This window comes from Macrobrachium rosenbergii, chromosome 36, assembly GCF_040412425.1.
Source record: "Macrobrachium rosenbergii isolate ZJJX-2024 chromosome 36, ASM4041242v1, whole genome shotgun sequence".
In the NCBI taxonomy this organism is placed as follows: Eukaryota; Metazoa; Arthropoda; class Malacostraca; order Decapoda; family Palaemonidae; genus Macrobrachium; species Macrobrachium rosenbergii.
The window spans coordinates 14,001,748-14,017,917 of record NC_089776.1 but is presented as its reverse complement, the minus strand read 5'-3'; the positions used below and the strand labels follow the sequence as shown (position 1 = coordinate 14,017,917).

Here is a 16,170-nt window from a genome sequence, read left to right as displayed (position 1 = left end):
GAGAGAGAGAGAGAGAGATAATCAACTTTTTACAGTTACACGTTTATTTTCTAACAATGTCAAGCACGATAAAAAGACATACGCGCGTCCCTTTTAACTAAACGGGGCAAAGTATATGATTATAAACAAAAGGACAAAGTATATAATGATATATGGAAAGAACTTCAACCGTTGACAACCAAAATCATCCTTAGGTCCTCACCTGAGGAAAGGTGTAATTAAAAATAAATAAATAAAACAGGTGTTACGTGTCGATACGAACTGACAGGCGGAGCAATACTGTGTTATTTTAAACCATACCATGACTCGTCTACGTCCGCCCCAGAGTAATAATTTCTCTCTCTCTCTCTCTCTCTCTACAGGTATGAGGGGTGGCTGGGTGAATCTTGGCACAATCCGTGCACGGCACGGCATTGGCCACATCAGTCTGAGCACGAATCCACCACTCTGAAGGTGACTATGGACGAGACGGACATAATATTCACACGTACATTGACGGACAGGTAAGCTCGTGGGTGTATTAAAATAGTTCTTCACGGAAATATAATCTCTAAATAATTTTAAATGGAAGATGAGTCTACGTGTTCGTGTTTATTTATTTATTTTTTTTGGTCAGTACCCATTGAGACAGGTTCATAGAGGAGGTTATATGATGCCATTGAGTTAACAGAACGAATATATGGGTCCCCTGGCTTTGGTCAAAATAACAATGAACTATATATGTACAAAATTAGCCCATATGTTCTATGTAATCCACTGTAGCCGTTGGTGCTAAAAAACCACAATGTCTTTCATTGCATATACGGGCGTCATCCACAAACTTCTAGACTTCGAATATGACATATTTTCCTATCTAAATAATAAAGTCACAGAAACTAAAAATAATGCTTCTGCACATTTTGTGAAAGTGATAAAGAGAACACTCTGATCAAAATGGTTCTTTGAAGTGAATATTTCCTGAATATTTCGCTCAACACAGTGACTAATACCACCAATCCATCAACGAATGTTATCTTTTAAAGATAACAAAAAGAGAAACTTCAATTGGGAAATAAACACGAAACATTTTGGGAAAAAAATCAAAACCTCATGAGGATGAAAGAACGTTGTCTTTTGAGAAAACTTATTTGGAAAAACATGAAACATATCGAAAAAATCAACACCTCAAGACGATGAAGTGTTACGTAAGAAAGGACACAATTACTGTATGTCAAAAACATACATAGGAATTACGTTTTTTATTTTAGTACGGATATTTAAAACAATTAATTACTAGTGACCTAGAATGACCTAGAAAGTGCTGGACAGATGGATAAGAAGAGGTAATGGAGAGGAACGACTCCAACATGACTATGTAACATAGACGTGAATACAGTAGTGCAGTTTGTGTAGCAGGTTTGATGAGCTACAAATGAACTTTCTGTATAGTTATATATGAATCTCCACATATGGAGTTCATCTACTAGTCAGCAGTTTGTTTAAGTTCGGGTGTGGTAGTGACCATTCCGCTGGTATTTATAAGAAGCCATCCTTATTAGGACAAAGCAAAGTATCTTGTAACTTGGCTTGGTAACTAACAAAGTGGTTTCAGTGGCTGAATGTAGCATTTATTCTTTGCCCTGACACGAAATAATAATTATAGGATCCCATTTCTTAACCAATCTTGTTTGACCATCCTAAAGGAGCACCCCCAGGGTTAATTTATTGTAAGAGTTCTTCATTAGACCCATGAAGGAATCTTTCACTAGATTCAGTGACCCAGTAATGCCATCTCATTCCATAAATCAGAATGGAGCTATAACTGGACACCATGCACTTCATGCAAATTAAAGACATACAACATGAAGGATCGGCTGACAAAAAAAAGGGAATGCTGGATTGACCTTTGGGATAGTGATGTGATAAAGTTGGAATGGAAGTGGTACAGTATTTTACCTATTTATTTCTCTGTAAACTACTAAATAAATATATAATACCAAGGCAAAAGCTAACACTGGAATTACACAGCCTAAATGTTGGTCAACAATCTACAAACACATCTGTGGTTTAGGATGGTGCCAACAAGTATTAAGCAGACTGAATGGTCAGCTATTCGAGGCCAACACTAAAATGGTTTTGAAAGAGGCTGGTTCTTTTGTGCTTGTTTAGAATAATGGTCAGCCAGGAACATGATAATGAAGACTGTGACCAGTGCTGGTAGGCTTATCATCAAGAGCTAACAAACACAGCTTGTAGTAGTGTATTTGCTTAATGAAACTGGAGCTGCTTGGGTCATTGGTACTGAAGTAACACTTAAAAAAGTAACATTTAATATAGATTTTAGTAAACCTGTGATAAATAACTGACACCACTAGGGCTGGACTAACTCCAAGATGCACTGAACTGATTCCAATATCAACTTTATGATGTCTTACACAAAACTACATTGTGGAAGAAAAGTGCAAATACTGCATTGGTTATGCTGGTAACCAGGCAGAATTCCGCAGGCATAACTGTAAATTGACACCGAATGTTGTGTAAAGTAGGTGAGAGTAGGAATCCATTACAATCACTTTGTTTAGAATAAACCGGACCCTCATGATGTATTTGCTCCTATTTACAAAGTCAATGGCACCCATGAATACTTCAAAGATAATGATACAGTACAACATTCCAAATGCAGATGGAGGTTCCTGTTAAATACAGTTTATGCTTTCTGTAACCAAAACTCTGACAGTTATAAATATTTAAAATCTTATATATGGCCCTTTCCACCAGAAATAGGCAAATAATTATTCTACTAAAGGAAGACCCCTTTTTCTTTATTTTGCATATTATCAAGATGACTGAGTTTGATAAAAAAGAGAACACAATCTTTCATTGTAGGAACAACACATTAATCTATGAAGAAGCATACATTAGTGTATGAAACTCACATTACTGTACAGTACCAGTAATTGTGATGGACTTATTTCCTTGAAACATGCAATGCTGAATCTGTAAAAGAATATTCACTGGAAAGAGGTCATGAACATTTTGGCATGGTGGAAACAAGGTCAAAGAGACGAACCTGGCCACATGTAAATTACCACCCAGAGATTAATAATAAAAAAAAATAATCTGCAACCGATTTGTAACTTGGGCAAAACAGGTCTGCAAAGGAAGACATTTGCACTTGCTGAATTGGGCATCTTTGGCCAGAGGTACTTTGTCCATACAAAATGTTTCTCTAAAGAATGAGAAAAATCAATTTTGAGTGTATTTGTTGAAGTTCATGGTACAATAAGTACCTTTGACCCTAACTGTCATCAGTTTTTCCATTATACTTTCTAGTTCCCAAGAAAACTATTTGTAAGGTTACCAGTGCCAGGATTTGTTATGGCAAGCTTGAACATGAGGTAGGATTAAGTTATAACTATAGCAAGTTCCTTTTGGGCAGTGCCCAGTAACATAGCAATTTAGTCCTTCGTAATTACTGACGCTGAAAAGTTCATGCACTGTTTCACCCAGCCTCAGTTTGAAAGGTCATATTGCAGAAACATGTGTGCTTCACGATTTTTGCAAAATCCACATGTGGTACTTGTCATTCTTTGCACTGTAACTGACTTGAAAGATAATACTTTTAAACACATGCAGGGAGGTTTACGTAATACCTTTAAAATGTGCTTTGGGCCTGACAAATTTACCTGAGATTGCTGTACGGTAGATGAGAGGATAGTGTATTGATGAGGATTCATAGTGAATGCCTAGGATTTGGTTGACTGTGAGTGTTTACGAGTGGAAAATGACAATTATTATGCTAAATATTTCTCTGTGCATCATCATACATAATAAATTCAAGTAAGGAGCTCACACTTTGCTTTACCTAATGCTGATATTCCTTGTTTCCAAAGCCAATTTACAGCAGACTCCAACATTATATGACCCAGAATTAAGCATGTCAGCTGATACTGGACCCTGTCTGCTATCAGCCAAATCTGTGTACAAAGAGAACCATCCTTATACATACTAGCATGGCTGAAAGTAAAACGACTGTGTGCAGTTCAGCAGTAATGTACATCAGTGAGACAAAAGTAAGCAGTGGGTGCTGATTAAAAGTATGAGCGAATGAGGAAAGTTAATGATTGTTAATCATCTTTGTCTGCTGTCTGTGGTGTGTAACACATCGTCATTGGCTTCACTACCATGTGTGTTTAGTCTGAATATGCACTGTCAATTTTTTTCCCTAAATAACTTCTTAAACTATTGTTACTGTGCAATTGTGCTGTGTGTATTAGCTACCATCATTATGCTGCCTAATTTTCTTGAACATTTCATCTGTGATTACTGTGCAAGCATCAGTAACCTTTGCATGCAATGTACAGTATTGAGTCTTGAACCAGCTCAAGTATAATTGCTATATATCTTGGCATGTATTATGACTGTGCTGTGATAGGTCTTCATAACGCTGCCTCTGTACATTTGTGTACTGTAATCTTCAAAATGAAACCATCAGCCTGTCTCTCGTGTGTCAACTGTGATAGCGGTGTAATTATTAAAATTCTTTACTGCTCTTGTGCTTGTGCAATAACCTATGCCTTCAGTCCCCAGTGAAAAGTTTCTTTGAAATCAGGTTAAACACAGTCACAGAAAGTACCACCAATCAAATAATGTGGTTTCATGCAAGTACTGTATACAGTACTTTAGTTTAACAATTGTAATAATTATCCTTACTTATAGTCTATTGTCAGAAATCTTCAGTCTGGGATAGAAAACTCTTTCATCAGACATTCACTGTTACCACGACACCCCAAACCCTAACCCTTACGAGACAATTACGACTAATGCCACTTGACCCATTAACTGAACAGAAATTATGGAGCCGAGGTAAATATATCCTCATCAGTGTATAGGTTATAAATCGGTAATAGGAAACAAAGATTATCCAACAGATTTTACATAGACTTAAAACAAACAAAAGACAATAATTTACCAGAGGTAAGATGATAAAAAAAGGAAGGGTCCCAAGTAACAAATAAATTATACTGTATGCATAAACTATAAATATAGAGTAAATACTTGATTTAAGAATTACTTTTTTAAATACTTACCTCTCCATTATATAACTTTTACTACCACTGGCGAGGAAGTAAAAGGTATATAATGGAGAGGTAAGATTCATTTAAAAAATTTATGTTAAGGATTCTAAGAATTAACATATGCTATTAAATCTAAGAATTTTTTAAAAGGAACATTGCCTTAATTTGCACCACTATGAGAAGAGAATACTATAATACAAAAAAAAAAAAAAAAACATAGATTTTGCAGTGTTTTTGTTTGTGAATTCCAAAAAGTTAAACAGTCAGTAAGAAACATGCTGTTTGGTCTTGGGTGTACACTCCATTTGAATCTGAATTTCAAAAAGCAATGCTTTGAACTTGCAGCTTACCTCAATCAAATAAGCTGTTCGCAAGCAAGTATAATCCATATTGTACTACAGGGGTGTATAGTGTGTGATAGATTTTGGCCTGACCAGGTAATATTGTCAGCAATTCTGTTCTGCTACTACTGTATCTTTCCTAACTAATGCAAACAATAGTGAGGGTTGTATATCATTGCTTAGTTACCTTCTTGTCTTCATGAATGTTGCATCAATCAATAACATTTAAATCAAAAGACAATAAGCAATCCTAATCTTTCTAGGCATATCTCATATGTGCCTTCAGACCACATGGCATTTGGTGTAGGGTCTACCACAGCTTCACAGTAGTTCTGTTGTCATATACCAAATAACTCTACAGGATATTCAATTACCAAATAAGAAAGGATGGGAATATTAGCCATCCTAATTCTGTTTTGTACAAGAAAAAAGTTAGATCTGGGCTTTACAAACTTAATGGTCACTCAAGACAAAGGCTATTTAAAGTGCAAATGTATGGACCTATAAGATATTCCATTATCGAATAAGAAAAAATGAGATTTAAAAACCATTAAATATCCTAATTCTTTGTTGTATAAGAAAAACTTAGCAAAGGGCCTTACAAATTTACCAGTGCACTCGAGACAATGACTACTGAAAGTGCGAATGTATGAGCCTATATTAAATTTTTCCTGTTCCTGAAACTTCCACATAACTGGTCAAAATTATTTATGAACCCATGGTACCTAAATTTCCCTTATCTTGCTATGGTTCAGTAGCTCTTAATCTACACATCGAGAATTGAATCTCATTGTCTGTCGCTTAAACTTTTGTTGTTTTCTAACCTATATTGGAAAATAACAAATGATTGTTCTTGAACCAAATACAAATCTGAGGGGATATAGTTTTTTGACGTTCATTAGGTGTTAAGTGTACTGTAACCTGGCAAATTAAGTCACTGCCTGTATATCAAAAACATGACTGTGAATTACTTTAGTTATATATAAAGTTTAGCCTACCAAATTCATGGCAAATAGTTCAATATACTGTACTTCAAGATAAATGTACTGTACTTCAAAGTTTCAAAGAGTTGTAACCCAAACACATATATAATTCTGACTCCCTTCTCTGACTAAATGTATCCATTAATAACTTATGTTCATAATGTAAATTCCCCAGTGTTTGGAATTGGAATATTAAATTTAGGTCAATGGCCAAGCATTGGGACCTATGAGGCCATCCAGTGCTGAAAGAAAAATCGAGAGTAAAGGAGATTTTAAAGGTGTAACAGGAGGAAAACCTTGCAGTTACACTATGTCAAGAGAAGGTTGAGGAAAGTAAGATGGAAGAAAGAGAATATGAATGCAGGTACAGTAAAAGGAATAAAAAGGGTAGCAGCTAGGGGTCAATGGGATTCTGCAAAGAACCTGAAGTAATCCCTACGGTGGACTGCATGAGGTGCACTGGTGGCACTGCCCCCTTATGGGGTCACAAATTTTTATCCCATTCATACAAGTTCCTAGTTTTGCCAGTGAAAATGATGTCTTTCAAATCAGGAAGAGAGGCTGACAGTAAACAGACAATTTTCTGTTTCCTTTAATCTCTAGGTAATTTTGGTGGATATGGATAATGTATTTGTTTTATGTTAACAGAGCAATGTTGGCCAAAAGTTTACATCAAATATTCAGGATTACTCAAAAAGGAAAAGATGGCACAGTTATGAGAATAACCTTTACACCCCGACATAACAGATTTTTACGATACATTCAGTGGGGTATATATCAAAGTGTTAAAAAAATACAAAACAGCCTTATTATTTTGTTTAAAAAAAAAAAAAAAAATAATACCACCCTAAAAAAAACATAAATATGGATTAGCCATCACAAAGGCCACATGGTTTCATCTCCCAAAGAACCCAACAGCCCGGCCAGTCAGAAGTGTGTCACAAGAGTTGTCAAAACGTTCTTTGCCTGACGTCACAAAGGTGTCATAACTAGAACTGTCATAATCTATCAAGTGGACACCACAGTTGCTATGTTCACTTACTGACATGCATAACCTCAATTTTGTCAGTGCTAAAGTACTGCAAATCTGTGCAATGTGTGTTCTTTAATTATCATGTACTCCTTAACAGAAACTTATGAAGTACACCTTGACGACCAAAACTTTTATTGAGGGATAGAACAGTTGTCAAGTATTCTAAATACCATCTCCAAACTCATTTACAATGATGCTAGATCAAAATCACTAAAAACAGAATAGTATTCTAGTGTTTTATGACATCTTAACTTTATATTAAACTTTCTTCAGTGAAAAATAACTGCAATTACATCCACTGCATTAAGAATTGTAAAGAAAAGGTACCCTACATTAGGATACCTAATTATGTAGCCACCTCAAACGCAAGATGGTGTGTATGATGGAGAAACATTCAAGCAGCAATATATGATAAGTAATAAAGACCTCATACAGCCCACACTGGAACATTCAATATACCAAGTGCCAACAGTAATTTCATACAATTTTTTATCAAAACTAACTCATATTTTACAATTATCCTACAGTACAACTGAAGAACTTTATTTGTAAAATACTTCACTTCTAAAACATTAGCCTAGCAAAAAACCATATTGATAATGTAGCTGTCAAGCGAAGACTTCTGATAAGTTGAGACATGATAAATTGATGGACATTTAGCAACTTGATACAGTATATATGTACTTAACCAACCCTTAAGCAGCAATCACATCCAATGTGCGGAAACAGGATCAAAAGACTGGTGACAATGAAAAAATAATTATGCAGATCATCTGACCCCACCTGGGTGGAGCAGAAATGCACAAAATACCCAACAAATGAACGGTTGAGGTAACCACAAAACTGAACATGAGCCCCATAAACATTTCAAGATTACTTAACAGCATAAAGCAGGCCCTTAGTTAGGATTACAATAACCTTAGACAAGTAAGATAGGGCATGGTACCATAGTTTGGGTTATGTTAGGACTGGCAGGCTACTATACAGTTCAGGTTATAGGTGTCATACTGTACACACACACACACACATTTCAACCTCTCAAACTTGAATTCATCAATATCACTGACAATGGTTAGTCCACTATACACCTTAATGTATATTGGTTGTTCTCAGTTATACTTCAAACAGGAAAACATCCAACTGATAAATATATTGCATATGGTCAAGGTGAAACATTTGAAGGAATAAGTACCCAAAGATGATATTAAAGAGATGAAACACTTCCACAATCTTGATATCTCACTGCAATCACAGAATGCCATGCTGATACTTAGCTACACACATGGCAAGTAGAAGACATCCAAATAAAATAATTTAAATTCTTAAATTCTAATTACTAATTTCATTTGGTAACTGAATGACAAAACAATCAAATTGTGTAAATCAAGAGATGATAAATTAGCTGCAAGAGAAAGGTACAAAATATCTGAGATGCACACACTTGGGATACCTGTGCGATATTGGCAAGGTGAAAAGTACAGGAGGCAGTAGGGGGAGGAATCATAAACAGGGTTATGGAAATGAAGGACAGGTTACGTAAGACAAAGCCCAATAGAATAAGTTATGACTGACTTGCTAATTTACAAATTAAGTTGACTACTGATATAAACCAGCGAATACCCTGTTTGATCAGTATCTTGAATTTTATGTCCGTCAAAGGAAAAAAGTCAAAATAAGTCACACTTGACCATCCCCATTAGCCTATCGAATTCCATTTTAGCAAGAGGTTAGGCCATTTCAACATGCCCATATCCAACCTAGCCTACATGGTTCCTAACTCAACAAACATTTCCACAACAAAATTAGATTAGGCTAACCCACCTGACGAGCTAAGGCGATGGTAAGATAAGTGTATTGAACTCTAATCTGTTTTGGGGAGCTCCTGAATTTATTATTTCTAAATACAGATGACTATATCACTATATAGTCATTCAACTGCTTTGGAATAATCTCAAGCAGACCAGAGAGTATTATTTTACTGTGTACCATTGTTGCATTTTGAAATTGAAAATATGATTTTCCCGTTTTAATTCATACTTTGACTGTTTCTGACTTTTTTTCGTTATCAAAAGTACTTTAGCAATTGTGGACCCATCTAATCCTAAAATCCGGCAAAAACATAAAATGAGTGAAATACAAGGACCTTAATCCCACTGATAATTCTCAATTCAGATTAAGTTAAATTTATGTAATATTTTCAAACTAATATCCTATACTAGAGTAAAAACCTGGTACTGTATGTTAGGTTAGGTATGGTTGGTTAAGCCATTAGATTACTAAAGGACGTGATAATGTTCAAATACGCATTAAAACATAGGAAAATTAAATTATCAAGTCCAAAATTCGAAAATGGTTTAATGTGACATTTTACCAGCCCGAGAGTGATGACATGGGATAAGTACAGACCTATTAAAAATCCTATTTGCATGAATTAGCTAGCCTAGCCCCCTATATAAAATACGCCCCAGCAAAATAAGAGATCAATTCCAGTTACCAGTGATAGAAAATGGGCATAAAACTCTCTTGACCCATTTCTGACCAAATATCTTTAACCTTTAAGGTCACGTCATTGAGTGACCTATAACCGTCCTTGACAAACGTTCTCACTTATCCTAGGCAGGACAAAGGTCAAACTCACTTAAAAGGGCTTTTAATTGATAAATTTAGCCTTCATTTCGTAAGATGATTAACAAAAGCCAATCATACATAAAAGTGTAATCTAAAGTGAAGGAAAGACGGGGATATAAGATTAAAAATGAGTAGACCGCGATTTTATGACGGATCATTGAAAACGCGTCGGTTTTTAATAGATAATTTAGCCTTTATTCCGTAAGTTTAATAAAAAAACGTCAGTTAAATGCAATAGACTAATTTATAATTCAAAAGAGAGAGGGAGATATTAAATTAAAAGGGTGTTTAAAGAGACTTTATGACGGATAATTCAAAACGCGTCGTCTGCTCTCCGTCAGGAGGACGACTCTGGTACACATGGCACCTATTTTGACGGACGAATGACGACCCGACGTCATAAAATCTCATTTCATTCGTGTCACGCACAAACGGAGGCGTTATCCACATTACCTGGCGTTTCTGTGCGGGTGTCGACATCGCGGAGCCGAAATTCAAAGCTATGTCGGGACACAATACACCACGGTAAAAGAGAACTGGTTCCTCCCCAAAGACACTGTGATCCTTCTTCGGGGGGTTTGGGAGAGGGGGGACACACGACCAGCTGATTGTGACGTCATTGTTGCCACATCCTGGATCGAGCGGGACCCTTTAATAGCCTTTTCATGTGACGTCACTTTCCATACGCTGGTTGAAGAAATTTTCCTTGATAAAATCTTCAGCTGAAAGCCCATATGGACAGTGTTAAAAGACTTATATACTGTATAAACCCAAGAGGGCTCCAAAGGTAAATTAGCACGTAGAAAGAGACAAGAGACAGGAATAGGAGATAAATAAGTAAATATGGGGGAACTTTCTTTCTCTTTAATAAAATCCATCACTTTCAACAACAAGCAGAAGCGTCTTTCTTTCTCTTTAAATCTTTTAGTGACGTCATACTTTCCAAAAGCAAGTAAAAACTGTCTTTCTTGAGTCAACAGACTTTTATAAAACCAAAGAGAGCTCCAAAGGGAAATCCGCCTGCAAAGAAAGAGAGACACTATAGGAAAAGGAAGAAGAAGAATATGAAAGGAGGTACAGCAAAAGGAAGGAAAGGGGTTGCAGCTAGCGGCCGAAGGAACGCTGCAAAGAACCTCAAGTCATGCCTACATTGCACCGCATGAGGTACACTGACGGCACTGCCCCGAAACGTGAAGGAAATGGTGATGAATGAGTAAAGAAACACGGGAGAATAGAAAGTAAAACCGATACACCTGAAGTTCAGGAGGCGTCAGCAGCGGAGAGCAGGAATGAATTTGCGCCTCGCTTAAACTCTTAGATATCAGAAGATTCCACAGCTGCGTTAGACAAACTATTCCATAATTTCGTTGTAGCCAAGATAAACTCCTAGTAGGTAATTTCTACCTATATTTCATCTGATTGTCGTTAGCATAATACTCGTGGAGAGGGAATTAATATAAACACGGTTTTGGAATGGCTTACCAACGAATTTCGAATCGAGATAGACTTAAGAATACACATTATGACTATCAAGTATTTTGCTTCAGTATATATATATATATATATATATATATATATATATATTATTATATATATATATATATATATATATATATATATATATATATATATATATATATATATATATATATATATATATATATATATATATATATATATATATATATATATATATATATAAACTTCCACAGCAACAACTGCAGCAGGCAAGTTCATTTGGAAATTTCCGAATTTCCTCCATGGTATCTTTAATCAATCTTTTCTCCCGTCTGACACCTGTCAGTCTTCATCCAACTTTAATTTGAACAACATATTCTTTCAGATATATTGCAGTTTTGTTGTCTTAACATGATTCATATGTGTAGCAATACAGAGAGAGAGAGAGAGAGAGAGAGAGAGAGAGAGAGAGAGAGAGAGAGAGAGAGAGAGAGAGAGAGAGAGAGAGAGTTGTTTCTAAGCCACACACACACGCCACTGCATTTTTACTTGGTATCAGACGACAGTGGCATGAAAGCGTCTCAGAAGGACCAATCAGCTTCTCGCTACGGGAGGCGCGGCTAACCTTGTAGCCGCAACTTCAATAATTTTTGTTTGTTTGTCAGCTGGGTACAACTGCGACGTAAACCTCCGTTACGTTTTGTTTCCAAGGCAGGGCATTTGGGATAGCAACTGCGGTTCATTTATATCCCACGCTGATTGTTAGCATGATGCTGTAAAAATAAATTCAAGGATGAAGTCAATGTTTCCATTGGCAGGATTATTAAGCCTACGATATACTGTACAGGGAGAGAAAACTGTTTCAAATTCATTCATTTGTTTAATGACAACTCTGCGACGATGATAATTAAAAACATATATAAAAACGATGAGATTGTATGTATGTCTATTCCACTGCGCCGGAAGAACAAACATATTAATTCTTGGGCAGCAGAAGTAATGCATTGTTGCCATACCCTTTATGCCACTGATCCTACCAATGTCCTAGTGACATGATCAGCGAATGCTCAATTTTTTTAGCTTCACAAAAATTAGGTATTGATACAAACTAGAAGATATTCTCTCTCTCTCTCTCTCTCTCTCTCTCTCTCTCTCTCTCTCTCTCTCTCTCTCTCTCTCTCTCTCTCTCTAATTACTTATGCATTCTTAAATCACCTTACCCATCCCACGCATTTATACAACGCTTGATTACGCATTCATTATTAGTTACTGACCCAAGTTAATAAATAATTATATTACTTTGAATTATCTTAACAAACAGAGACCGCGAAAATCGCTAAGCGTTATTTTATGAAACTTTGCTTCGCCATATCCGAATAGTACTACTGTAGGCCTATATTCTGGATGAAGTTATTTGGCAAGTTTGTAGATACGCTACATAGCTGATCAAAACAAATATGCTTTGTAGAAAACGATGAATAAATATAGTTTTACTGTTGTTTTCCCCAAGCATTTACCACGAAAACTTTTTTTTTCCTTTTTGTCGACTGATGCTTTATAAAATTGAGATGCTTTACCTTCCAGTAACTCTATTTACCACAAAAAATACTGCTTTTAGTAACGCCGATTCGGCTTTACTTACTTTGTGATGTTTAATGTACTAATTCGGTAAAATCAGCTTAGACACAGTTAATGAATAACTTATAGTAAAATCCATAATCGATATTAAGCGAGTAATAAAAATATAGTAAACAGAGGTAAATTCCACTACGCCTAGCTAGAGCTCATTAGTATTACTTCATTGCTCATTGTATACATACTTTATAAGTATATTTTCTTTCATTACTACAATTAAATAATTTTTATTGATAGAACGATTATAATTAATAAAATAAAGGCACAAATACAGAAAGATATGCGCACTTCAAACATTATTCAGACCTCATTTCATTCTTTATAAGTGCATTTTACTACATTACAACAATGAAACAATTTGTATCGATATAAAATATACTTGAAAATACTAAAGACAAAAATACAGTAAGAAATACGCATTCAAAACAGTATTCTCTGCAAGAATTACGAGACACTACCTTAAGTATTTAATTCTACCATCTGAAGTTCACTTTTTCTTCTGCTACTGCCATTATTTGTTTACTTTGAACTGTCATTTCACTACGAATCTCCATTAAAACTGATCTCCTAGACAGGTCATCGGTGAGTGAGTAAATGGTATTTCATTAAATTACAAAAAGGTGATATAATGGCTTAATATTCTATATAGAATAGTTTAATATAATATTACTGATCGGAGACAATCAATGGCTTAGGTTAGGTCGGGTTGACGTAGGTTAATATGGGTCATAACAGTATGTTTTATTACTTATACTAACATGTATGTATTACCTGGGTTTCTCCCCAGTATCGAATTAAATAACTTGAATTGCCTTTAATGATTTAATGATTATTACTAGTAGCTTAATAAGCTTTATTATTTAATATCGGAAGAATTCTAATTGTATGACCAATTAATTCCATCCAGCTTACAAAACTGTAATCAGTAAACCAGTATGGGGCAGTATTCTGACAAGTGCCGTCAAAATCATTGCACATCATAATACAACAGAAAAACCTATATTTTATGTTGAAAGTGTCGATGCACTATTAGTATGCTTTTATTATTTACTATCCTTTGCAGCTGAATGACCTATCATCATAGGTCCACAGTATGCATTATTACTATCCTTTGCAGCTGAATGACCTCATCATAGGTTCCAGCACTTGGCCTTTGGCCCCTAAATTTTATATTCCATTCCTAATTTCCTATCTAGAACATGAATCATGGGCTATTTTAACCCATACCTTCCTCCTAAAATGGGGGGGAAGGAATGAGGGAAACTGTAGAATATGGGTAAAGAACATCTGGTAGAATGAAAGGAGTGGTTAGCACTAAGAGAAAGAATTAAATACACTTGAAATACATAAGAATAACTGGGTGATACTTGCTTGAGGGTCCAGGTTGGGCTGACATTGCGAAAAAGTTCTTTTCTGGTAAAGTTTTACAGTACTTTAAGCCATTATTGCATTTTCAACTTGAGAATATTATTTTTGTATGTTTTTGTGTGCTGGGAATGTTTGATGTTCTTTTCATTTGCAAATGACCAACCAACCACACCTAACCTTAATCTTGCCTAGGGTACCAGGTCCTAATTCTAGTGCACGACATTGGTTTGAAAACATTCCATAAGCTTACCTTAATCTGAATGAGAATTATCAATGGGATTAAGATCCTTGTGAAATGCAAGGACCTTAATCCCATTGATAATTTGTTTTCACCCATCCAAAAACCCCACTTTCCCACTTGTTGGCCCCCCAAATTCTAGGATATAAGGGTGGGGTCCACTATCTCTGAAAGACCTCATTTGCAAATAAACTGAATGTCAGAAATTTTCAAAGCATACATTAAAACATACGATAACAATATTTTCAAGTCCAAAATGTAATAATGGTATAAATTAAAATAATACCCTTTTTCCTTTTGGAGCAAAATCTAGGAGCCATGACAAGCAAGTTTAGGCATATACTGTATACAGTTAATCGGGTTGTGTGAATACTTTTTTGTATCAGGATAAGAAAACATAATATTATAGTTGCAATCGTCTCTCATCATAATATTCTTTATAGGCTTACAGGTCAACCCTTTGGGTACTTGACTGCATCACTCTATGCAGATAACCATAAAATCCTTAAAAAAATCCCCAAGATTTTTAAATGACAAAAATATGCATTTGAGTGATGCCTGAATAATTCATTTCCACAACAAAATCAGTATTTTCACATAACCTGCTGAGTAGGTCTACAGTCCTAATTAAAGTGAATTAACTCAGCTGTCGTGCAACACCATACAGTCACTGCAGCGTTTCATCTTTTCAGGATATCTTATAGAGAATGCCACACAGAGCAACTTGTAAGTGGTACCCTTCAGTGGGGGTTCCTCTGCCTTAACTGGGTGTTAAGGCAGAAGTAAAAGTAAGAGGCTTGAAACATACTGTTATACTTTGTATATTTTATTTCTTAAGCCAGTTTGTGTGAGTTTAATGAATACTGTGTTATCATCTGGCCTCTTTCAGTGGGAATGGATACAGATGACGACATTAGTACTCTTGAAGAAGAGGAGGTGTCTCTCCTTCACCCACAGAGCCCTGGTAGTGGCCGTAGTGTGTCGCCATCATTTACTTTAGATTCTGATTCTTCCCTGGATGAGATTGCATCTATTAGTAACCAAGGTACTGTATTAGTATGATGTCATGACGAGGTTAGTGTCACTTCTTAAAAGATTTTATTTTCCTGAGTGTCTTAGATATCAGAAGGAAGAGGAAAATGCAATGCTTACTTCTATTTTTTTGTGAGTACTGTACAGGTATACAGTAAACTTAAATATCAGTAATTGGAATAAGAGCATACTGGAAACATGTTCTTAAACAGATATGAAAAGTGTTCCCTAATCATCATGTAACTATGTGCTTATGTGAAAAAGTAATTTTGTAGCGTTCATATATTAAATCTTTTATTTTACAGTTTATTTTGACCTCTGATAGGTCTGAAAAAGAAGGCTAATTCCTAACTTTTGAGCAAGTGAAGTGATTTTATGTTAGGGGAAACCATTTTTC

The 16,170-nt window shown here is 35.5% G+C and overlaps 2 protein-coding genes across 4 annotated transcripts in view; one reads left to right on the top strand and one right to left on the bottom strand.

Moving 5' to 3' along the window:
• Positions 1-13,248, bottom strand: part of LOC136856645 (UTP--glucose-1-phosphate uridylyltransferase-like) — a 63,768-nt gene extending 50,520 nt beyond the window's left edge. Inside the window, exon 1 of one of the 2 annotated variants that reach the window (XM_067134636.1) lies at positions 13,143-13,248. Coding sequence is in view for 1 of the 2 variants with exons in the window: in XM_067134632.1 (XP_066990733.1) it covers positions 10,496-10,522 (27 nt within the window). In the remaining variant the exon portion in view is untranslated. Of the gene's footprint in view, positions 1-10,495; positions 10,664-13,142 lie in introns of those variants that run through there. The other variant, XM_067134632.1, reaches the window with a different exon arrangement.
• Snx21 (Sorting nexin 21) overlaps positions 361-16,170 on the top strand; it is a 28,931-nt gene continuing 13,121 nt past the window's right edge. Inside the window, exons 1-2 of one of the 2 annotated variants that reach the window (XM_067134639.1) lie at positions 361-503; positions 15,631-15,786. In XM_067134639.1, the coding sequence (XP_066990740.1) occupies positions 15,636-15,786 (151 nt within the window). In that variant the 5' untranslated portion in view covers positions 361-503; positions 15,631-15,635. Of the gene's footprint in view, positions 504-13,583; positions 13,718-15,630; positions 15,787-16,170 lie in introns of those variants that run through there. The other variant, XM_067134637.1, reaches the window with a different exon arrangement.